Source organism: Gorilla gorilla, chromosome 7 (genome assembly GCF_029281585.2).
Source record: "Gorilla gorilla gorilla isolate KB3781 chromosome 7, NHGRI_mGorGor1-v2.1_pri, whole genome shotgun sequence".
Lineage (NCBI taxonomy): Eukaryota > Metazoa > Chordata > Mammalia > Primates > Hominidae > Gorilla > Gorilla gorilla.
Genome location: NC_073231.2, coordinates 31,984,225 through 32,009,434, shown reverse-complemented (window position 1 = coordinate 32,009,434; position 25,210 = coordinate 31,984,225). Strand labels below are relative to the sequence as shown.

At 39.6% G+C, this 25,210-nt stretch overlaps 2 protein-coding genes and 1 non-coding gene across 8 annotated transcripts in view; 1 reads left to right on the top strand and 2 right to left on the bottom strand.

Annotated features, from left to right (window-relative positions):
* Window positions 1-21,509, bottom strand: part of ESCO2 (establishment of sister chromatid cohesion N-acetyltransferase 2) — a 36,551-nt gene extending 15,042 nt beyond the window's left edge. Inside the window, exons 1-7 of one of the 3 annotated variants that reach the window (XM_004046828.4) lie at window positions 21,263-21,509; window positions 20,325-20,393; window positions 18,723-19,530; window positions 15,629-15,722; window positions 11,854-11,911; window positions 7,904-8,021; window positions 6,930-7,061 (exon numbers count right to left, since the gene is read on the bottom strand). In XM_004046828.4, coding sequence (XP_004046876.1) covers window positions 6,930-7,061; window positions 7,904-8,021; window positions 11,854-11,911; window positions 15,629-15,722; window positions 18,723-19,530; window positions 20,325-20,377 — 1,263 coding nt within the window. In that variant the 5' untranslated portion in view covers window positions 20,378-20,393; window positions 21,263-21,509. Of the gene's footprint in view, window positions 1-6,929; window positions 7,062-7,903; window positions 8,022-11,853; window positions 11,912-15,628; window positions 15,723-18,722; window positions 19,531-20,324; window positions 20,394-21,064 lie in introns of all 3 variants that reach the window. The other 2 variants (XM_055348295.2, XM_055348294.2) reach the window with 2 other exon arrangements.
* Window positions 21,510-22,115: 606 nt separating this feature from the next.
* On the bottom strand, window positions 22,116-22,217 carry LOC115935643 (U6 spliceosomal RNA). The gene has a single exon (XR_004071269.1). It is a non-coding gene; the product is annotated as a U6 spliceosomal RNA (small nuclear RNA).
* Window positions 22,218-22,896: 679 nt separating this feature from the next.
* Window positions 22,897-25,210, top strand: part of CCDC25 (coiled-coil domain containing 25) — a 39,673-nt gene continuing 37,359 nt past the window's right edge. For 2 of the 4 annotated variants that reach the window (XM_055348287.2, XM_055348293.2), the window contains exon 1: window positions 23,212-23,346. In XM_055348287.2, coding sequence (XP_055204262.1) covers window positions 23,319-23,346 — 28 coding nt within the window. In that variant the 5' untranslated portion in view covers window positions 23,212-23,318. Of the gene's footprint in view, window positions 22,918-23,203; window positions 23,347-25,210 lie in introns of those variants that run through there. The other 2 variants (XM_063709157.1, XM_019032099.4) reach the window with 2 other exon arrangements.

Genomic DNA, 25,210 nt, shown 5'->3' with positions numbered 1-25,210 from the left:
TCAGATTCACCAAAGTTGAAATGAAGGAAAAAATGTTAAGGGCAGCCAGAGAGAAAGGTTGGGTTACCCTCAAAGGGAAGCCCATCAGACTAACAGCGGATTTCTCAGCAGAAACCCTACAAGCCAGAAGAGAGTGGGGGCCAATATTCAACATTCTTAAAGAAAAGAATTTTCAACCCAGAATTTCATATCCAGCCAAACTAAGCTTCATAAGTGAAGGAGGAATAAAATACTTTACAGACAAGCAAATGCTGAGAGATTTTGTCACCACCAGGCCTGCCCTAAAAGAGCTCCTGAAGGAAGCGCTAAACATGGAAAGGAACAACCGGTACCAGCCGCTGCAAAATCATGCCAAAATGTAAAGACCATCGAGACTAGGAAGAAACTGCATCAACTAATGAGCAAAATCACCAGCTAACATCATAATGACAGGATCAAATTCACACATAACAATATTGACTTTAAATGTAAATGGACTAAATTCTCCAATTAAAAGACACAGACTGGCAAGTTGGATAAAGAGTCAAGACCCATCAGTGTGCTGTATTCAGGAAACCCATCTCACGTGCAGAGACACACATAGGCTCAAAATAAAAGGATGGAGGAAGATCTACCAAGCAAATGGAAAACAAAAAAAGGCAGGGGTTGCAATCCTAGTCTCTGACAAAACAGACTTTAAACCAACAAAGATCAAAAGAGACAAAGAAGGCCATTACATCATGGTAAAGGGATCAATTCAACAAGAGGAGCTAACTATCCTAAATATATATGCACCCAATACAGGAGCACCCAGATTCATAAAGCAAGTCCTGAGTGACCTACAAAGAGACTTAGACTCCCACACATTAATAATAGGAGACTTTAACACCCCACTGTCAACATTAGACAGATCAACGAGACAGAAAGTCAACAAGGATACCCAGGAATTGAACTCAGCTCTGCACCAAGCGGACCTAATAGACATCTACAGAACTCTCCACCCCAAATCAACAGAATATACATTTTTTTCAGCACCACACCACACCTATTCCAAAATTGACCACATAGTTGGAAGTAAAGCTCTCCTCAGCAAATGTAAAAGAACAGAAATTATAACAAACGATCTCTCAGACCACAGTGCAATCAAACTAGAACTCAGGATTAAAAATCTCACTCAAAGCCGCTCAACTACATGGAAACTGAACAACCTGCTCCTGAATGACTACTGGGTACATAACGAAATGAAGGCAGAAATAAAGATGTTCTTTGAAACCAACGAGAACAAAGACACAACATACCAGAATCTCTGGGATGCATTCAAAGCAGTGTGTAGAGGGAAATTTATAGCACTAAATGCCCACAAGAGAAAGCAGGAAAGATCCAAAATTGACACCCTAACATCACAATTAAAAGAACTAGAAAAGCAAGAGCAAACACATTCAAAAGCTAGCAGAAGGCAAGAAATAACTAAAATCAGAGCAGAACTGAAGGAAATAGACACACAAAAAACTCTTCAAAAAATCAATGAATCCAGGAGCTGGTTTTTTGAAAGGATCAACAAAATTGATAGACTGCTAGCAAGACTAATAAAGAAAAAAAGAGAGAAGAATCAAATAGACACAATAAAAAGTGATAAAGGGGATATCACCACCGATCCCACAGAAATACAAACTACCATCAGAGAATACTACAAACACCTCTACGCAAATAAACTAGAAAATCTAGAAGAAATGGATACATTCCTCGACACATACACCCTCCCAAGACTAAACCAGGAAGAAGTTGAATCTCTGAATAGACCAATAACAGGAGCTGAAATTGTGGCAATAATCAATAGTTTACCAACCAAAAAGAGTCCAGGACCAGATGGATTCACAGCCGAATTCTACCAGAGGTACAAGGAGGAACTGGTACCATTGCTTCTGAAACTATTCCAATCAATAGAAAAAGAGGGAATCCTCCCTAACTCATTTTATGAGGCCAGCATCATTCTGATACCAAAGCCGGGCAGAGACACAACCAAAAAAGAGAATTTTAGACCAATATCCTTGATGAACATTGATGCAAAAATCCTCAATAAAATACTGGCAAACCGAATCCAGCAGCACATCAAAAAGCTTATTCACCATGATCAAGTGGGCTTCATCCCTGGGATGCAAGGCTGGTTCAATATACGCAAATCAATAAATGTAATCCAGCATATAAACAGAGCCAAAGACAAAAACCACATGATTATCTCAATAGATGCAGAAAAAGCCTTTGACAAAATTCAACAACCCTTCATGCTAAAAACTCTCAATAAATTAGGTATTGATGGGATGTATTTCAAAATAATAAGAGCTATCTATGACAAACCCACAGCCAATATCATACTGAATGGGCAAAAACTGGAAGCATTCCCTTTGAAAACTGGCACAAGACAGGGATGCCCTCTCTCACCACTCCTATTCAACATAGTGTTGGAAGTTCTGGCCAGGGCAATCAGGCAGGAGAAGGAAATAAAGGGTATTCAATTAGGAAAAGAGGAAGTCAAATTGTCCCTGTTTGCAGACGACATGATTGTTTATCTAGAAAACCCCATTGTCTCAGCCCAAAATCTCCTTAAGCTGATAAGCAACTTCAGCAAAGTCTCAGGATACAAAATCAATGTACAAAAATCACAAGCATTCTTATACACCAATAACAGACAAACAGAGAGCCAAATCATGAGTGAACTCCCATTCACAATTGCTTCAAAGAGAATCAAATACCTAGGAATCCAACTTACAAGGGATGTGAAGGACCTCTTCAAGGAGAACTACAAACCACTGCTCAAGGAAATAAAAGAGGATACAAACAAATGGAAGAACACTCCATGCTCATGGGTAGGAAGAATCAATATCGTGAAAATGGCCATACTGCCCAAGGTCATTTACAGATTCAATGCCATCCCCATCAAGCTACCAATGACTTTTTTCACAGAATTGGAAAAAACTACTTTAAAGTTCATATGGAACCAAAAAAGAGCCCGCACTGCCAAGTCAATCCTAAGCCAAAAGAACAAAGCTGGAGGCATCACACTACCTGACTTCAAACTATACTACAAGGCTACAGTAACAAAAACAGCATGGTACTGGTACCAAAACAGAGATATAGATCAATGGAACAGAACAGAGCCCTCAGAAATAACGCCGCATACCTACAACTATCTGATCTTTGACAAACCTGAGAAAAACAAGCAATGGGGAAAGGATTCCCTATTTAATAAATGGTGCTGGGAAAACTGGCTAGCCATATGTAGAAAGCTGAAACTGGATCCCTTCCTTACACCTTATACAAAAATCAATTCAAGATGGATTAAAGATTTAAATGTTAGACCTAAAACCATAAAAACCCTAGAAGAAAACCTAGGCATTACCATTCAGGACATAGGCATGGGCAAGGACTTCATGTCCAAAACACCAAAAGCAATGGCAACAAAAGACAAAATTGACAAATGGGATCTAATTAAACTAAAGAGCTTCTGCACAGCAAAAGAAACTACCATCAGAGTGAACAGGCAACCTACAAAATGGGAGAAAATTTTCGCAACCTACTCATCTGACAAAGGGCTAATATCCAGAATCTACAATGAACTCAAACAAATTTACAAGAAAAAAACAAACAACCCCATCAAAAAGTGGGCGAAGGATATGAACAGACACTTCTCAAAAGAAGACATTTATGCAGCCAAAAAACACATGAAAAAATGCTCATCATCACTGGCCATCAGAGAAATGCAAATCAAAACCACTATGAGATATCATCTCACACCAGTTAGAATGGCAATCATTAAAAAGTCAGGAAACAACAGGTGCTGGAGAGGACGTGGAGAAATAGGAACACTTTTACACTGTTGGTGGGACTGTAAACTAGTTCAACCATTGTGGAAGTCAGTGTGGCGATTCCTCAGGGATCTAGAACTAGAAATACCACTTGACCCAGCCATCCCATTACTGGGTATATACCCAAAGGACTATAAATCATGCTGCTATAAAGACACATGCACACGTATGTTTATTGCGGCATTATTCACAATAGCAAAGACTTGGAACCAACCCAAATGTCCAACAATGATAGACTGGATTAAGAAAATGTGGCACATATACACCATGGAATACTATGCAGCCATAAAAAGTGATGAGTTCATGTCCTTTGTAGGGACATGGATGAACTTGGAAACCATCATTCTCAGTAAACTATCACAAGAACAAAAAACCAAACACCGCATATTCTCACTCATAGGTGGGAATTGAACAATGAGATCACATGGACACAGGAAGGGGAATATCACACTCTGGGGACTGTTGTGGGGTGGGGGGAGGGGGGAGGGATAGCATTGGGAGATATACCTAATGCTAGATGACGAGTTAGTGGGTGCAGCGCACCAGCATGGCACATGTATACATATGTAACTAACCTGCACAATGTGCACATGTACCCTAAAACTTAAAGTATAATAAAAAAAAAAAAAAAAAAAAAACCTTGGTAAGATGTCAGTGAGCATAATGGGGAAGGTGGTTAACTTGCCTTCAGGCTAAGGCAACTAACTGAATAAGCAAAGGTGCAGAGAATAGCAAAAAAATCTGGTGTAACTGACTGATTGGAAAAAATGAGGTTGAAATATTAGAAATAAATTTAATAAGATCCATGACAAAACTATAAAATGTTCCTGAAAGACATCAAAGATATGAATCAATCAGAGGTATACTAAGTTTCTAAGTATACACTAGATTTATACTACAGTACATACTAAGTTTATATAATAGTATGTGCTATACTAAGTTCCTAAGTTATACTAAGATTTTTTTTCCCTAGAGAAAATGGCATTAGTTTGACTAGTTTGAATAAAAATTCGAATAGGTTTTTCATTTGGGGGGAATGTGATAGGCTTTTTAATTGAAAGAGTAAATGTGTGGAAAAAGTCAAGACATGTTTTACAGAGAAGGATGAAAGGGAACTTACCTAACTATACAGTATGAAGCTACATTTATAAAAGTGTGGCACTAGCACAGGAACAAATGGATGGTGCAGAAGTGTCCAATAACAAACCCATTTATATGTGGGAATTTGGTATGCATTAAACGTGGCATTGCTAATCAGTGTGGAAGATAAACTAGTCAAACAGTAATGCTGGCACACTTTGCAGTCCTTTAGGAAAAATATAAGGATCCATCTCTAACACTATGTCTTGAAAAAATTCCAGTGGATTAAATGTCTAAATATAAAATTTATAGCTATAAATTTTTTTAAATATAGGAAAAACTTACTAATTTTGGGACTGAGATGATGTTCCTGACTTAAGAAACTAAAGGTCACAAATTAGCTAAATAAAAATTTTGTTTTCTTTGTAGCAATATACACCACAAAAAGGTTAAAAAAATCCAAGTAATGGTATTTGCTTGTATATGCAGAAAATATCTCTGAAAGATATATAGATGAATCTGTTAATGCTGGATGCCTTTAGATAGGGGAACGAGGTTTCTGGAAGGGGTATGGAGAAACACTTTTCACTGGATATACTTTTGCATTCTGTGAAATTTGAATCATGTGAAAGTATTACTATATCAAAAATATAAATTCAAACCTTAAAAAAAGGGACAGGGAGAACGTATTTGTAACCCAGGAATGATATTCAAAATATATAAAGGATAACATGCCCAGTATGTTTCCACAAATTAAAGAAAGAAATCCAGTATGGTATAGTCTGGCTTCATCAAAGAATGTGGCTTATTCCAGCGGCAGGAGCTTAGAGCTGGAGAGGGAATGTGTCATGTGACAAGGTGGGCAGGGGCCAAATATGAAGATATCTGTCAGCCAAGGTAAGGAGTCTGGGTTTTATTCCTAGTGCAACAGAAAGCTGTCAAATTTGAAGCAGACAATGTCAGAACCTATATTTTAGAAAGAACTTTCTGGCTGATGTAGAGATCAGATCATAGAGGGCAAGAATTTAAACTACACACATACATACTTTCTCTTTTGTATGTATTTTATATCCACATATATAGGAAAGGTTGAGGCCAGATTAAAGAGCACCAAACTTCTGGTGGGAACTTTTTCTTTCCAGAAGTATGTAGAATCATACTAGACTCATGTTTCATCTATGGCCTTTTTTTTTTTTTTTTTTTTGAGATGGAGTTTTGCTCTTGTCACCCAGGCTAGAGTGCAGTGGCACAATCTTGGCTCACTGCAACCTCCACCTCCCGGGTTCAGGCGATTCTCCGGCCTCAGCCTCCCAAGTAGCTGGGATTACAGGCACCCGCCACCACGCCTGGCTAATTTTTTGTATTTTTAGTAGAGACAGGGTTTCGCCATGTTGGGCAGGCTGGTCTCAAACTCCTGACCTCAGGTGATCCACCCACCTCGGCCTCCCAAAATGCTGGGATTACAGGAGTGAGTCACTGCACCCGGCCTAGACTTATGTTTTAAAACGTTATTTCTGGTAGCCCTATGGGAACCCAGAAAGCAAGCCATTTCAATAAACAGGCTAAAAATATTGTGAAGGCATTAACCGTGGCAATAAAAATAGGGAAAAAGGAATGTATCTGAGTAGCAGGTACAATCATAAAGATAGGGCCGATGATAGGATGTGTTTGGACTTGAAAGGTGTTTAATAAATGGGTGGGACCTCTCCTCTCAGAAAAAACCTGGAGAAGTCATGGGAAGGCTATTTTTTTTCTAAGGCTACCTATAAAGACAACACCATAGTGGGAAGAGAGTATCTCTGCAGTCTCTGAATTTTGTATATCTTGACTGTTCAGCTCTGCTCAGAATGCAGTGTTTACAAAATATTTATCTTATATTGAGATAGTAAGCTTGAAACATCATCATTAAAAGTTAACTTTTCCGGCTGGGTGGTAGAGGTGGTGGAAAAGAAATGTCTCTTTTAGTTTTACTTCTAGAACAAACTGAAAGACTATGTTTTGGCTCACCACATATTTGATTCCTTCCAGAAACCTGTGGTGATGCTGTACATGCTGCATTTCATCTTCAGGGTTGGAAGCAGTATATATCATACCACAAGACTTGCACACAGTAGCCCCAAAATGTTTCTGACCAGCGTCCTATAATTGGGGGGTAAAAAAAGAAACCCATTTAAATATAGCACAAATAGCTCTAAATTAAGTTCCTATAACCATTCATTCAAATTTCACCTAATTTTTTTTTTCTGCTGACACAAGTGAAAAACTAAATGAAAATCTGGTTACCATATCCTCCTTCCCTCCCCCAAGACAAAATGAAATGAGATCAGGCCAGGCACAGTGGCTCACGCCTGCAATCCCAGCACTTTGTGAGGCTGAGGTGGGTGGATCACTTGAGCCAAGGAGTTAGAGACCAGTCTGGGCAACATGGTGAGACTCCATCTCTTTGTGGGGGAAAAAAAAGAGACAAGAGACCTAAAAATGCAATAAATTGATGAAAGGGAATTATTTGAATGGACAGTGTAAAAACCAAAGATTTTTTTATTTTTACAAGATTATTTACTAGACCCATGGTTCTAAGAAAGAATAAGATTAAATTGTGGAAATTACAGCTAAAATGAACAATGGAACTTTTTAATGAAACCCTTAAAGACCTGAAAAAGCCTATTTCAAACAGGGAGGGCAAAAATTTTAGGACTTCTATATTAATTATACAATATTTTTCCTTAAGCAGCTAAGAATATTAAATTATTTTAAACAATATTAAAATTATTTGACCCAAGAGTTGACAAAAAATAAAGTGCAGGAAAAGCACAGATAAATTCAAGAATATTCAATGTCACCACCTACAACTCCCATTCTGTCACAAAAAACATTGCTTAATGCCATTGAAAATACCAAGTTCTGAACTGTCTAATACAGGGGTTGGCAAGCTTTTTCTGCAAAGGGCTAGATAGGAGAAGCTTTGTTTGGAATTTACTCACGATGATGAGCTGGTCTTTTGCTTTTTTACTTGTATCTCTGGTATTAGTATTTTTCTGGATATTGGTCTGTTTCATGAAGTTGACAGATCCCACAGAAAACTGTTCTTCACCTAAAGATCTTGACACAGAAAGTTGATATATATAAATTTACAATTTTGGAGGAATTACAAGGGAAAGAAAGCAGCCATTTTTCAGAGTACCTTGCAATTTTTAGTGCTTTCTATCTGACATTAACTTGATGAAGTAATAGGGACAGGAACAACGAGAAACCTGAGGCCTACTCAGAGAGGGTCAGTAATTTACTCAAGGTAAAGTAACTAGTAAATGGCAGTGTTAACACTCAAATCCTGGTCCTCTGACTCCAAGTCCTAGGGACTTTCTTCCACAATATCAGATGCACACTTTGGAAATTGACTTCGCCCTTTAAAAAAAGATTTTTTTGCTTTATCAAATCTTAGGACAATATTTACCCCATACAGCTATAAAGAAATTCCTGGGGTACTGGAGAAAATAAGTATGATACTGAACTTCACAGATCCACAGGAAATCAGAGTCACCATCATATTATGACCCAGCAATGTTTTACCTGGGCAAGGAAGCTTCTAAATTTGCTTTTCCTCATACCAAAAGCAGCATCTCACTACTATGAAATTCTTAAGGAAAAAAAAAAAAAACAAAAACATATTTAGGCTGGATAGCTGTAGTTGAGACAACCTTTACCTATTACGAAAGAATGTTGAGATTCACTTATAGAGGTTGCAAACTGGAGCCCCTCAGGCCAAATCTAGCTAGCAGATATGTTTTGGTTGGCCCATATGGTATTTAAAAACTTTGGATTAGCTACCAATATTTTAAAATCTAGAGATTTCACTTAAAAATGTGTATTTCCAATATTAAGAGACATTGTAAGATCACTAAACCTCTATTCCATCAAAGAATCTATGAGTTCGAACTTGGAATAGCACATGCCCTTTTAAGTGGGCAATTCTTCAGCTGGCCCTAGTCTCCACCCAGCCTGCTGGTTCTGTAGGTACTGAGTTTGTAACCCTTGCCTTGTAATGAAAGGACCTTGGTTTTCCAGGGACCAAAGGAGCAGAAATCCCTAAAGAGTAGAAGTAAATAAGAAAGAAAAAAAAAAACCCCTCGTACCGAAAGTAAGAAGTTCAAACAACAGGAAAAAAAAAAACCTGACAAAGTAGAAAAAAAAAAAAAAAAAAAGGTGGAGCATTAGCTCCACTGCATTAAGCTAAGTCAAGCTGTCTTCTTACCATTTGTCTGAAAAGTAGTTTTCAAACTGACTTGACAAATCTATGCTAAGAAATACATTTCACATGACTAGTACAGACATAAAACCAGTTTCACTAAATATACTTGCTGTGTGAGAGATACACTATTCCACTAAAAATAAATGCTATTGTTGGAGGCCAAAAGAATGAGGGTTGTGACTAACTCAGTATACCACTGGAGGCTATATGAGCAAACAGCAAACGGTTATCATGAATGTAGGTTGTTGGCAAACTGACAAACTGCGTCTGCCACCCAGAAGGAATGCTGAGGGCAGTCATGCCCAGGCACAGTGTTTCTTGCGATTATCTATAGGCACATTTGAAGCCTGTTAGCAATCAAGTGAACCTGTGATAAATCAAGCAGCTGACCTTTACCTCCTCCTCCCTGCTCTTTCTACCCAATAAATATAAAAGGCTGCAAAAGCTCAGGGCCCTTGCTCACTAGCAGGAGCTCCCGACCCCTTCTTTAAAAAGATCCTTTTGTCTTTGTCTTCATTTCTGCATTCGTCCACCTTCATTCAGTCCCATAGTAACTGTCACAAGATATGACACCCTAAACTGGTCTGATGTACTACTAATGGGCTACTTCCTGCAGTATGAAAAAACACTCGTTCAAGTCACTGACCCTTTTCACCTTATGCAGCCTTTGCTAGGCTCTCCCTGACTCTGCATGCGTGACAGCCATCTCTTTGCTTCCATTTTAGCAACTGTAACACTGTATTTGTTTAAATGTCTACCCTCCTCTAACCATAACATCCTTGATAGCAAGACCACAATTATCTTCACATCTCTAGAACTCAGTATAGTTCAATAGCATGTGATACTCTCTAAATGTTCATTGAATTTTAAAAACCAAAAAACAAATGTGAGACTAAGCACTTTGAGAATCTGTAATCATCTGAAGTAATAGATTAAATCTCAAATTGCTGATAACTGACGTTTTGGAGTCTACAAAAAGAGCAATATCATATTATTTAACAAATAGTATCCCACTGTCTTTTTTATTTTTTTTTTTGAGATGGAATCTTGCTCTGTTGCCCAGGCTGGAGTGCAGTGGCACCATCTTGGCTCACTGCAACCTCCGCCTCTTGGGTTCAAGCTAGTCTCCTGTCTCAGCTTCCTGAGTAGCTGGGATTACAGGCATGCCCCATCATGCCCAACTAATTTCTGTATTTTTTGGAAAGATGGGGTTTCACCGTGTTGGCCAGGCTAGTCTCAAACTCCAGACCTCAGGTGATCCACCCACCTCGGCCTCCCAAAGTGCTGAGATTACAGGCATGAGCCACTGCACCTGGGCTGTCTCTTTATGCTGGACTAAATTAGTATACGCTTTTATCAGTTAATTGTGGTAGCCTTCTGCTATGGTTTGAACACGTCCCCCAAAGTTCATGTGTGAAAACTTAATCTCCAGTGCAACAGTTTTGGGAGGTGGGGCCTAATAAGAGGTGTTTAGCTCATGATGGCTCCACCTTCATGAATGGATTAATGTTGATTATTGAAGGATGTGAGGCTGCAAGCCAAGCTCTTTTGTTCTCTCATGCACACTCTCTTGTTCTGCCTTCCGCCATGGGATCATGCAGCAAGAAGGCACCCACCAGATGTGGCTGCTTGATCTCGAACTTCTCAGCCTCTATAACTGTGAGCCAAATAAATTTCTGTCCATTATAAATTACCTAGTCCATGGTATTTTGTGATAGCAACACAAAATTAACTAAGACAGCTCCCATCTTCAATAAAAGGTCATGAAAGATGACAACACAGGTGAAAAATGGGAAAGGTGAGAAAAACTAGAAACAAACCTTTGAAGAGGGAAAGCTGTGCACCCATCCTAATCACTGAGGCAATTTAAGGTGAGGTGCTCTGAGAGTAAGGAAAATGTAGCCGGGAAGTTCCTTGCTTAATATCTGGAGTTATTTATAATCAAATGGGGAGAGAAGAATCAAAGCTGCTTAGGAAGAGGATGTTTAGACCATAAGAAACTACTTTTTCAGAGCTCTGCCGCCTATCATGCTCTCTACCCATCCATGCCTCCTCCATTGCAGTCTTTAGCTTTGAATAGGGTACTGGTAGCTTCAGCTATACTTTATGATAACATTAAGCTGCTGCAAGTTACTTACTCCTCCAGCCAGCTTTCTCATCTACAAAATGGGGTAATAATGGTACCTACATCATGAAGTTGTAAATGCTTATTAAATTGCAGCTACTATACTATCACCCAGGGAAGGCAATATAACCTAATGGGCATTTGGTTCAGATATAGATTCTAGTCCTGGTCCTAGCACCTAATAGCTGTGCAACTGTGGCTAAATTACTAACAGTTTCTTAGGCTGAAAATAGAATAATAGTATCTAACTTCTAAGTTGTTGTGAAAATTAAGATAATAGATATAAAACTACTTATTATGGGTAAGGTATTATATAATAATGTTAGCAATTATTATTACTCAAGTATATAAAGATCTTTTCCATCTCTCAACTCTTAAGTTCTTATGATGTTTCTATGAGGGACTGATTTCATCACCCTATTCTCAATATTATTCTCCTATTCCCCTTAGTGAGGAAGAAAAAAAAACTCCCCAAATTAAGTAGCATGAGACTGAAAAAGAGACCCAGAGGACCTGTGTAATTTATAAGGCTTGGACTTTAAAACAATAACAATTCTCACCTTTTTGAATTGACTGAAGATGCACTGAAGATTGGATAGACAGTGGACTTAGGAGAAACTGGTAGGGGAAAAATCATGATAATGTGTATTACCAAATAAAGTCAAAGCTTTAATTCATAAGATTTCAAAGGTTAATAAGACAAAATAATACTCAAGATCAAGATTTAACAAAGAGGCAAAGGTAATTCCATGGAGGAAAAACAGTCCTCAACAGATGGTGCTGGACCAATTAAATGTCCACATGCAAAAAAATTACACCTATTCAAACCTTATGTAAAATTAACTCAAATGGATCACAGATCTAAATGTAAAACTATGACCAGGCGTGGTGGCTCATGCCTGTAATCCCAACACTTTAGGAGACCAAAAGTGGGAGGATCGCCTAAGGCCTGGAGTTCAAGACCAGTTTGGGCAACTTAGTGAGACTGTGTCTCTATAAAAAAATAATAAAGTAAAAACATAAAACTATAAAATGTCTAGAAAAAATATTAGGGAAAAATCTTCATGAACTTGGATTTGGTAATAAGTTTTTACATACAACAGCAAAAGCATAATATATTTATAAAAAATTAATTTGGACTTTATCAAATTAAAAAATTTTGCTCTACAAAAAATAAAGAGAATGAAAAGGTAAGCCACAGATTGAAGGGAGAAAATATTTGCAATCATATATCTGATCAAAAACTTGTATCCAGAATATATAAAGAATTCTTATGGTATGTCGATAGTTCAGCAATAAATGAGAATTACTACTGATACACCCAACAACATGGATGAACCTTAAATGTATTTCTAAGTGAAATAAGCCAGACCCCAAAGGATATATATGTGTAATGTTTTTCCTGGAAAAGGTAAAACTATAGAAATAAAAAGCAGATTAATTGTTGCCAGGGGGCTGAGGGGAAGGAGAGTAACAACAAAATGAAGGCATAGGGAAATTTTAGGGTGAAGGAACTGTTCTGTATGGTACTGTAATGGCTAATACGTAATTCTATACATTTGATAAAACCCACAGAACTGTAAAAATCACAAAGAACTCCAATGTACATCAAATGAGAAAAAAAAATACGTATAAATATCAACCAGGCTACTGAGGTAGCCTAAGATGGAATGCAGACTGTGAGAAATGAATCTAACTATATTAGAACTGTATAGCATAACGACACTGAAGGAGGTAGGGGGAAAAAGAGAAGCTGTCCTAAGTAACTTTAGCAAATGGTGTTTTGACTAGAAGTTATAAGGATAAAGACAAAAAGACTGCACTTAAAATTGCACTCTAGGCCGAGTGCAGTGGCTCACGCCTGTCATCCTAAAAAATATATTATTTAATATATATATTATTTAACTATATATGGAATTCTACAAAGGGAAAAAAGTGAAAATATATCACATTTAGAGAAGAATGGCATGAGCTGATATAGGATTCCACAAAAGCTTACTTCAGCAATAATTACATATAGAAAAAGAGACTGAATTAGATAAGATTCATCTCAACCTCAACATGAACTATGAGATGAAAGGTAAGGGAGGCCAAGGCGGGTGGATCACCTGAGGTCAGGAGTTCGAGACCACCCTGCCCAACGTGGCGAAATCCCGTCTCTACTAAAAATACAAAAAAATTAGCCGGGCATGGTGGCAGACACCTGTAATGGCAGCTACTTGGGAGGCTGAGGTAAGAGAATCGCTAGAACCCTGGGGGCAGAGGTTGCAGTGAGCTGAGATTGCACCATTGCACTCCAGCCTGGGTGAGAGTGAGCCTCTGTCTCAAAGAGGAAAAAATTGCACTCTAATTGGTTATTTCTCACAGGGGTATGAATTAACAATTATGAAACTGTTTTACATGTTTACTGGGACAGAACAAATAAGTAGATGGATAGTGAATAGTAGGAACTAAGTGTCTCACTGTCCGAGAAGGAAGTTACAGATGAAAAAAGGATAGAATAAATCCTGGAGTACTGGATTAGAGTTGGAAATATCAACGTCCAGCTGGCAATATGCAAACAAAGAAATAAGACAGAAAATGTCACAGACAAGACTAAAGACACATGACAATTAAACGTAATATAGTACCTTGGATTGGATACTGGGACAGAAAGAAAACATTAATAGAAGATTCCAAATAAAGTTTAGAGTTTAGTTAACAGTAATATACCACTACCAATATTTGGTGAACTCCAAATAAAGTCTAGTGCTTATGGCCAGGCACAAGGGCTTATGCCTGTAATCCCAGCACTCTGGGAGGCTGAGGTGGGGGGATCACTTGAGGTCAGGAGTTTGAGACCAGCATGGCCAACATGGTGAAACCCCATCTTAACAAAAATTAGCCGGGCATGGTGGTGGATGCCTGTAATCCCAGCTACTTGGGAGGCTGAGGCGGGAGAAATGCTTGAACCCTGGAGGTGGAGGCTGCAGTGAGCCAAGATGGTGCCACTGCACTCCAGCCTGAGCAACACAGTGAAACTCCATCTCAAAAAAAAAAAAAAAAAAAGTCTATACCAATACAAGTTTCTTAGTTTTGACAAAAGTATTATAACATAAGATGTTAAGAATGGAGGAAACAGGGTAAGAGATACACTGCTACTCTCTGTACTTTAACTTTTCTGTAAATCTAAAATTATGGCAAAATAAAGTCTATTAAAAGAAAAGAGGAAAGTTAAAACAGCAATTGATTTGAGGAAAATAGTAAGTTGAGAGTGGGCTAAAAAAACAAACTTTAACTTTGCATTGAAAAATAATTAGAGCTCATCCTCTAGAAACAAGGCTAAGGCAGGTGAAAGTCTGAGCTGCTATTGGTAAGTTACTTAACCCAAGTCCATTTCCTCATCTATAAATGGGCATATCAGGACCTAGAGTAGTTGGGAGAATTAAATGATAAACTGCAGTTATTAAGTAATAAAATTTTGGTCTTTTTATATTACTTTCATGATTTCTCCCATATCCTTATACCATTTGTATTATTTTTATTCACTATTTTTCTTTAAATTGACTTAGACAATGTACTAAAATATATTTTAAAAGAAAAATTTATAACTATTTTAAGTAGATGCCTTTTTGTTATATTTTCTATTGTATCAGTGCTTTAAGCACAATCTATGAAAAACATAACGTATAGTAAATATTTAGCACTGCGTTATATTCAGCACTCAGTAAATACTAGTTATTAACATCACATCTCAGAATCATAAAAAAAAGCTTTATGTATTCATAGTTTAGTAAGCTATTTAATTGAACACTGACAGCATAAATTAGGAATAGGATTTCAGAATTGACAGGAATTTAAAAATTAACTTTAACTCTTTAGAGATATCTTCCTAGATCATACAGCTAATTACTAGTAAACCTAGACAAAAATCCATGGTTCTTGATGCTTAATTTCAGTGTCATTTATAAAACTTAGTAAATTCTGCTCACAATTGGGCTCTGATCACAAATACACATAATAGTTTTAACTTCTATTATTTTGGGTGAAAGATAGAGTAGGTGTGATTTTATAATGAGAACACTCAACTCTAGAGAGCTTAAGTAACTTGGCCACAGCCATAGACCAATTAAGCCTAATATTTTGTCTAAAATTTTAACCTAGGATCTCCTTGTTTGTTTTTCAAAACGCAATGCACTGCTTTACTACAGAAAACAGTGTCACAGAGATAAACAAAGATACTAACCAGAGGCATGCTACTGAAAAAAGACCCAGAAATTACAAGAATTATTATTATATAATGTATGTAATAAAGCATTATTTTAAGTAGCTAAATTCATGCAAGTTTTCTCTTACTTGTCTTATTCTCACCAAGAGAATCCTTTGAAGAAAAAGCCTCATTTTTATCAACTTTATGTTCCTTTGAAGAAACTCTGTCATCTGATGAATCCTGAAAATAGGTTTAAAAAAAAAAATCTGTAATTTTTAACTATTTTCTAGTGAATGAATCCCAGCAGATCTATTTCTAAAACAAAAGATTTGGTTTATTATGAATTACATTTCATAATGTGATTTTCAATCAATTTTCAAACTATTTTTAGGAAAACTTCCCCTGTATTCACTAAGTGTACATTACCTTTAAAGCCAGAGTACAGCAGGGCCCGGTGGCTCATGCCTGTAATGCCAGCACTCTGGGAGGCCGAGGTGGGTAGATTGTGAGGTCAAGGGATTGAGACCATCCTGGCTAACATGGTGAAACCCTATCTCTACTAAAAATACAAAAATTAGCTGGGCGTGGTGGCACCTGTAGTCCCAGCTACTCGGGAGGCTGAGGCAGGAGAATTGCTTGAACCCAGGAGGCGGAGGTTGCAGTGAGCCAAGATCGTGCCACTGCACTCCAGCCTGGCGACAGAGCAAGACTGTCTCAAAAGAAAAAAAAAGCCAGAGTACACGTGTTGTAATCTGTCATCCTCACAAAAATGTGTTATACTTCCTGATAGAGATGGCAGAATGATTACAGACCATCACTTCCATAATGGAATGAACAAAAAAGTCAGTAAAAATGGCAAAAGTTTCCCCAGCAGCCACCAAACTGGAAAGGGACAACTTTTTGCCATAAACTTTAAAAATCAGCAGCTAAGGAAACAACAACATTCTAGAGCCACTGGAGAGTAGCAGGAATGTGGGAAAAGCAAAGTAGAAAAAAATCCTGACAGATTTCCCTCATACTAATTTGGGAATTACTAGGGAATATATAGCTTGGGGAAAAAGGAAAAAAACTCTTGGTTAAAGTAGAACTTCTACTCAAAACCATAATATCCCAGCAGAGGTGGGATAACCCATCAGTTTAACACTTTTCAGGGCTCCATGAGTTGGGGAAAGGGTATCCTCACGAAAATCAGATTCACCGGCCGGGCGCGGTGGCTCACACCTGTAATACCAGCACTTTGGGTGGCCAAGGCAGGTGGATCACGAAGTCAGGAGTTCAAGACCAGCCTGGCTGAGAGGGTGAAACCCCGTCTCTACTAAAAATACAAAAATTAGCCAGGTGTGGTGGCCGGTGCCTATAATCCCAGCTACTTGGGAGGCTGAGGCAGAGAACTGCTTGAACCTGGGAGGCGGAGGTTGCAGTGAGTCGAGATCATGCCACTGCACTCCAGCCTGGGCAACGGAGTGAGACTCCATCTCAAAATAAAAAAAACAGAAAATCAGATTCTCCCTTAGCTAGCAGAGACGAATCCCAGACATGGGTATTTAGCAAAATCCTGAAAGAGCATAGCCCCGTTCCACAAATTTAAAATGCACAAAAGCCCAGCTTCCCAAACTACTGAAAACTAACTCAATACCAAACCCATAAAGTGAAGCTAAGAAAAAGAAAAGACAGAAAAGAGAATTACAGAATTCTCTGTTACACTGGTTACAGAGAATTCATCAGGTCACCATTCATTTGGTACACCACCAGGCTGTACCAAACAGGTAAGAATAATCATCAGGAGATGCATGGGGAAACTGCAGACTTTTCCTTTGTTTTACTGGATTGAGACAATTTTAGCTTGAGTTACGCCCCAAACTTTCAAAAAACTTAATTTTCATACAAATGTATAAGTATAAAGCACAGTTTAATACATTTTGATAAAGCTTACTCTTGTAATCAAAATCCCTATCAAGATACAGATGTGTTTTGTTGATATAAACAGAAAATGAATTAGTAAAATTAGACTCATGGCTTAGCTAGCAAGAACGTATCTCATTTAACAATCCACTTGGCCATACTTGATAAACAGGAAGAAAAACAAACATTTACAGTGAGGACTAAAAACTTAAATGCCTTACAAGGGCAGCAGTAAGTAAAATGATCAAAACTAAACTGATCTAAATAGATAGATATACACTGACTTAGAGAAATGAAGAACCCATATTTATCAAATGGTATGATACTCAGCCTGATATTCAGCTCTGATTGATTACTGCCATGTAGAAATGAAGGCTCAGCTTTCAATATTTCATGAGACATCAGAAATGTTTTTCTTGTATTTAAAAATAATTTTGGCTCCAACTTTTAAATTATGCAGGCCAAGCAAAACATTGATGGGTGAGATTTGGTTTACTGGCCACCAATTTATTATCTTTGCCACTGAGGTTTGAAATTTAGGTGATTACGAGAGATATGGACTGGGGTTGAATTTGAGAGAAGCTAGTGAGGAAGGCAATGATGAGAGGTGGGTTAGGAAAGACATAACTATAAGCCTGAGTGTACTGGGTATCATATAAGCCTATCATTTCTCCAGCTACAAGGGTTGTGATGAATATAAACAAGCCACCATACGTGGAAGCCCTGATCTGGAGACAACCTTTCTTAAGGTTGCTTCAATGGCTTTCTGCCCCTAGCTGCCCCACAAAACTCAACTTTTTTTCTGATGAAGGATATAAACAGGAGAACAGCAACAGAAGTTCTAGACCAGCATGGTCTAATATGGTAGCCACCAGCTACATGTACCTATTGAGAACTTAAAATGTGGCTGGGCCAGGTGCAGTGGTTCACACCCATAATCCCAGCAATTTGGGAGGGTGAGGCAGGTGGATCACTATAGCCCAGCAGTGCAAGACCAGCCTGGGCAACATGGTGAAACCCCAGCCTCTACAAAAAATGCAAGAATTAGCCGGGTGAGGTGGTGTGCACCTATAGTACCAGCTACTTGGGAGGCTGAGGTGGGATTGCTTGAGCCTAGGAGGTTGAGGCTGTATAGTGAGCAGTGTGCCACTGCACTACAGCCTGGGTCATAAAGAAAGATCCTGTCTTAAAATAAATAAACAAACTCCTTACAGTAACTAAACACTATGCTATCTGGCTTTATAAAAGCAGTCCAGAAAATAAAATTTTATTCAACTATGTCATTTATACTGAAGTTTTGTTATACAGCCATTTTTAAAGTGATATATTTAGCTTTACCTTTATTAATTTCTCTTTATTTTTACTGCTTGCACTCAGTAGTCCAATTTTCGATTTCTCTTCTAGGACCAAGCACTTTGGCACTTGCCTTGTCGCAAAAGTTTTTTTTTCACTGACAGTCTCTACATCAGAATCTTCAATGACTTCTGATTTACTCTTTTGGGTGCGTCCCAGTGACGGCTCATTTTCCAGGGACCATTTTCTAAGAGAAGATTTTTTTCTAACAAAAAATGCTGCTCCACCCTGGAGTGTAACTTGTGGTTTTATTTTTTGGCTCAGAACCCGAGGAGCATTGGGATTATTTTCAGCTGAATGACAATTATTTTCTTTCTCCACAATTGGCTTATAGATCACTCGATTTTGCTTGGAGTTTCTAGAATTCCTTGACATAGGCTTGATGTGTCTATACTTTGGTTGATACTTAGCAGTTAAACTCTTCTGTGGTTTTTTGTTGTTATTCTTGGAGCAGACTGGTTTTCCTTGCATTTTCTCTGTCACAATGGGAAAAGATTTATCTTCATCATTAGTTTTTAGACAAGTAGATCTACTCTCTTTTATCAGCTTTCTCTCCAGTGGATTGAGGTACCACTTATTTTGGTTGTAAAAAGATACAGTGGACAGCGCAGATTTAAATGGTGAGCCTTGATTTGCTGATGGCAGTCTATTTATTTCAGTTGTTTTGAGCGCACTTAAAACAAAATGCTCTTGTTGAGAGCAATGCAGGTTTTCTTCATTTTTATCACTGTTTTGATAAAAACAGTGCTTTTTATTAGGTGATGGAAACAGATTTTCAGTGAAGTGTAAAAGGCTATAAAAAGAAACAAAGTCCATTGATAAGATTATTTTGCGTCAAAATTTACATAAATCTGCTGCTAAGTAATAAGCTCTACTTGTAGGTCATATTAAAAACAATACATGTACCCCCATACACACAATTCTCTATTAGTTTAACAGTAGGATTCTCAAATTCTGTCTTTATCAAATAAAACATTCAAATATCTTCCCAAAGAGTTCATGAAAACAAATACTATATACAAAGAAGCTATGATAGACATATATACATGTATGTTTTAAAATCTATTTCTATGTGTTGGCCATATATAAATTATAGCTCATATATTTTGCTCTATTGTCTACAAGCCCCCTATAATAACTGTCTGTAATGAACTGACCCCCTGGGGCTTTTCCTGGGTAGAGTAATATCTGAGTACACAGTCTTTCTAGAATTGTTTCCAGACAAGCATCTACTGTATGCAAAACACTATGTAAAATATTATAGGGGAATAGAAAGGAAAAAGGTAATAGCTGATTTGGTATATTTCCTAGCTACAGAAAACAGCTTTCTTCAATGTGCTGCTTCTATGTCAAAAGAAAAAAACAAAAACTAAAAAACAGCTTTGATTCCCTTGAAAAGGACTAAATAATTCATTATGAAAACCTAATGTATTTCCAAGCTAGAATTAGAATATAGGTTATCAGGTTATCACTGTAGCCACAAGGAGTAGGCTAGTGGAAGAACGAAAATTTTAGAAAATAAGAGAGAACAAGAGAGACAAGAAGGTGGATTTTTCTAATAGTTTCTATTCACAGGCTGAGATTCACCTGTCACACTTCAAAGAATCCTGCTTCCTCTTCCTTGGAGTAAGAGCTGCCATTTTCTTTATTGAATTCCTAAAAGAAATGACAATAACCACATTCATCAAAATATTAAAAATCGCTTTATCAAAATTATACCCCCTTTAATTAGTCTATTTCACACCAAGTTAAAACCCTATTTTCTGGGAGGTCTTCCTCGACATTGCTCTCCTTCCACCCCTCTCAGGGTTACACGCGCTTGTTCTGCTTCCATGGCACCCTATATTTCCCTAATAGTACATTTAAGACATTTTCTTCTTGTTTCCCCATCTCAACAGCCTTCAGTGAAGGCAGAGACCGTCTGTAACCTTTCATCAGAGCCCAGCAAGAAAACGGGTGAAGCACAGTCCTCTGCCATTTTCCTAGCTGATGAGCCCGGAGCAAGCCGTTTGCTTCCCTTTTTATAAAAATCTCTTGAAGTCGTAAGGCTGCTGAAAACAAATGCTAGAATGCACGAGCAGGCTACGTGGCTCGTCAGAGTTCATTTCCTTCCCCTTTCCTGGGATCAGGGAAATTCCCCCCAAAGCAGCACACAAGCGTTATTTCAAAGCTATTAATGAATGAACAAACTGAAAGGCCAGGGTCTCTGGGAATTCAGGTCGAGCTGCGGCTTAAGGGGGGACCCCTCTGGGGCTAAGCGAGGAAAGGTAGGAGAGGAAAGCGTCCCGACCCTGAACCCGGTCAGGGAAACAAACAAACAAACAAACCCTAAACCCAAAACAAGGAAACGCCGGCGTCGGGAAGAGGGAAACCCGGCGCCTGTGAGCGCGGAGAACGAGTCAGTGGCTTCTTCGGTCTCGGGCCTGCGGACCTGCCGAGCGCCGAGCAAAAGCTCTTTCCCCGTGACTATTCGCCCCCACGTTCCACAGGGTCTCCCGCTCGCCTCGGCCTACTCCAGAGGTTACCTGCGCCTCAGACCCGCGCGAGCTCTCCTCAGCCTAGCCAGCCGCTCCGTGAGCGTCTTCAAATAATCGCGCGCCAGGCTAGGAGGAAGCCGCTGCGTTCCGATTGGCCACGGCTCAGCGCTTCCAGGGGCTGGCTCGGTGATTGGTGGAGCACCAGCCCTTGCCCCGCCCACCCTGGTGGCTGTTTCCAAGATTCTCGCGCCCTGGTGAGGTGAAAAATCTCTGAGGGAAACCACGCAACCCACAATCCCCTGCAGCAACGCCGGACTGCGTTCCCGGGGCCTTGTTTAGGTGCATTCTGGGAATTGTAGTTCTCGGTCCAGTTGAAGTTGAGATACATTCTGGGGTCACGGGGTAAGAAATTTTTGTAAAATGGCCTCTCCAGCCTGGCGACAGAGCAAGACTCCGTCTCAAAAATAAATAAATAAATAAAGGCCTCTCCAAGATTCTCGATGCACTTATTTTTCACATTTGAAGCTTCATTGTTAGTTTCACTTGTTTTATTAGTAACTTTAGGTTTCTATTTATTTTTCAAATTAAAATATAAAACTTAACACCTGCCATGTGCCAGGCATTCTTAGATGCTTTACATGTTTTGTTTCATTTACTTCTTACCACAATCTGTAAGGTATTAATATCTATTGCCATTCCCATTTTACAAATAATACAACGGAGAACCCCAAACAATTGCTATTTACAGAACAGAGCTAAATTCTTACTTTGGAAAACCAGAAAGTTCCTAAAACGGTTATTGTTAGCTATTGTTACAATCTTTGTGTCACCAGCTCCTGGTACAGTGTTTCTGGCACATTTTTAGTTTCAAATAAGTTTAGAGTTTTATGTTTATTTTTTCAAATTTAATTTTCACAAATTTGTATGTCATCCTTGAGCAGGGGCCATGTTAAAGTTCTCTGTATCATTCCAATTTTAGTATACATGCTGTCAAAGCAAGCATGTAAATAAATTTCGTTAAGTGACGCCCTCAATTTCATAGAATGAAGTCAGTGACAGTGATGTAAGAGTGTCAGTTTAAAAGGAAAAGGCTGAGGCAAAAAAAATAAGAATGTAGAGTTTGCTTGAGTTAAAGCCGGGACAGCTGCCCAGAAGATTCCAACCCCCCTCCCCCCACCGCCCTCCACCAGCAGGCTTGGATATGAGCTCTGTCTGGCCTTTGCTACAAGCAGGTTTTTAAAGACGAAAAAGGGGGGCAGGAAGTGGGCTGATACACAACTGTCAAGCATTCTCATTGATGTATAGAAACTACAAGCATCAGTGATTGGCTAGACATTGTTACGCTATAGGGTGTGGGTCATAGTGTCTTGTGTGGCAGTGTTAGGTTAGTAGGTAGCTACTTGTGGCAGAAGCAGGTAGTTTCGGTAGATGAATACATAGCTCAAGGGGATGGTAGAACATGATGGGGTCTCATTTTAATGCCTCTCCAGACCTAGTAATTTAAAGGGACTCACATTCCTCAGATAAAAGTGCTTTCTCAAGAGAAATAATCAGGGCAAAGCCAAGTGCTGTAGGAGCTTTACATGAATATGATTATATTCCTACTTTATAGCAGGAGGACCTCTGAGGTTCAGAGTTTTGGGATGGCAGGCCTTCGATTTAAGCCAGAACAAAGTCCAATCCCCAAGAGGCATATTGCCCTGGTGAGTATCAGAAACAACTCGTTTGTGTGCTATGTTCTAAACCCTTGGCACCCATTAACTTATTTAACCCTAAAAAATATCCTGTGAGTTAGCTGCTCTAGTATCATCTTCATTTCGCTGCTGAGGAAAGTGAAGCACAGACGGGTTAACTAATGTGCCCAAGATGCCCAGCCTCTTTCCCTTAACCCACAAATCATTGAACCACACTCCTTGCCAGTACCCTTCGCCTCGCCAGGATTAAAAATGGCGCCCACGGCCGGCGCTATGACGCGCCCCGACGTCCGCCGGAAGTGCACGGAGGAGTTCCGGGGGCCAGGCGGCCGCCGCGAGTCTGGTATCCTTAGCTTCGTGAGTTGAGCGCTGCTGCTCCGCGGTGGAGTCACCGCACCGCTCCCAGGATCATGGTGTTCTACTTCACCAGCAGCAGCGGTGAGTGGGCGCCACGTCCTCCTATACCCTGCTGGACAGCGGGCTCCGAAGCCGGGACCCTCAGTCCGCCGCTGCGCCTGACCCTCGCTCTAAAATGCCTCCTGGATGCGAGTGCCTCTTCCCGCGGCCTCTCGGTCCCCCAGCACATCCGTCCCTCCCCCGGCTGCAGGATTTCCCCCCGCGTCCCCTCGTCATGGCGTGGGGGGCACGGAGGGGCGATGCCACTGCTATATTTGTATCGGGGAGTTCTCGTCCCCCAATCGGAAAGACGTCCCGTCACTCCCTGGGATTGGGCAGAGCCTGTGGGCTCCTCCACACACCTCATCCCAAGTCTTCTTCCCACCTTCCATCTGCGGCCTTTGTTCTGGCTGCACCCTGGTAATTATCCCCTGTGAGAAAGGAGACACCTGCTAACAACTTTTTCTTAAGGGAAGTGCGACTTACCCTTTCAGGAAGGGGTTGTAGGGTCTGGGATGCAACAGAAAACAATAAAAAGACCCTGGAATGTCCACCCAGCCACTCCCCTGGCAGTTGATGTCCCAGATCTCAGAAGTGACCTATGGTAATACTTCTGACTTATCTTTGACAGATAAGGAAAGGGTGCCCTTCGTTCCCAGGAAATGCCGTGTCCTGACTTGGTTTCGTTCTGTTCCTGTTATTCCCCTTTCCTAAAATCAACCCCCAGCTAATTCCCTTAAGACAGTTTTGGCCCATCTTTTCCAAGATGCCTTTCCTGATGCTAGCTCCTACCCCAAGATTGCTTAGCTATTCCTTTCCTGGGACCCACTTAACGTTCCAAGCATGCCTTTGGCATTGCACTTATCACGTGGTATTAAATGGTGTCTGCTTGAGCTAGAGTGTAAGTCCCTTGAGGGCGTGGACAGGATCTCTTTACAGTAGTCCCTACTTGTCCTGTGTTTCGCTTTCCGTGGTCACATCATCACAAGAAGAAAAGGAGTGAGTACAGTACAATAAGATTTTGAGAGGGAGAGAGAGAGCAGAGTCACCTAACTTTTATTACAGTACGTTGTTATAATCGTTCTATTTTATTATTAGTTGTTGTCAATAATCTCTTACTCCACCGAACTGATACATTAACTTTATCATAGGTATACATGTATAGGGAATACCAGTAGCCATGCGTCCCTTAATGACAAGAATACATTCTGAGAAATGCTCCATTAGGCGGTTTCATTGTTGTAGCAACACGGTAGAGTATACTTAAACCTGTGGTATAGCCTACCACAAATGTAGGCTGTACGGTATACCATTGCTCCTAGGGTACAAACTTGTACAGCACGTTGCTGTACTGAATGGCTGTAGGCAATGGTAACGCAATGGTGTTTGTGTATTTAAACGGGTCTCAACGTAGAAAAAGTGAGTTGCACCACACTGTTACGATGGCTACCAGGTCATCAGGCAATAGTGACCAGAATTTTTCAGCTTCATTATAATGTTATGGGACCACCATAGTATGTGTGGTTTGTTGCTGACCAAAGCATCATTATGTGGCAAGTCCCTTTATATATGGAATTCAGTGTTGTCCTTGGTTTCAGGCATCTACTGGAGATCTTGGAAGACATCCCCCACAGATAAGGGGGGACTACTGTACTTGTTTCCCTAACGTAGTGACTGGCTAGTAGTTCTCAATAAATGCTTGTTGAATAAATGAATGCCATTTTTTTACTTACTTATAGCACTTTCTATTCTATTGCTACTCTATATGCTTGTTAAAGGTGAGTGTTTTGCTTTTGTTTTTGTTTTTGTTTTTTTTTGGAGACGGAGTTTTGCTCTTGTTGCCCAGGCTGGAGTGCAATGGCACGATCTCGGCTCACTGCAACCTCTGCCTCCCGGGTTCAAGCGA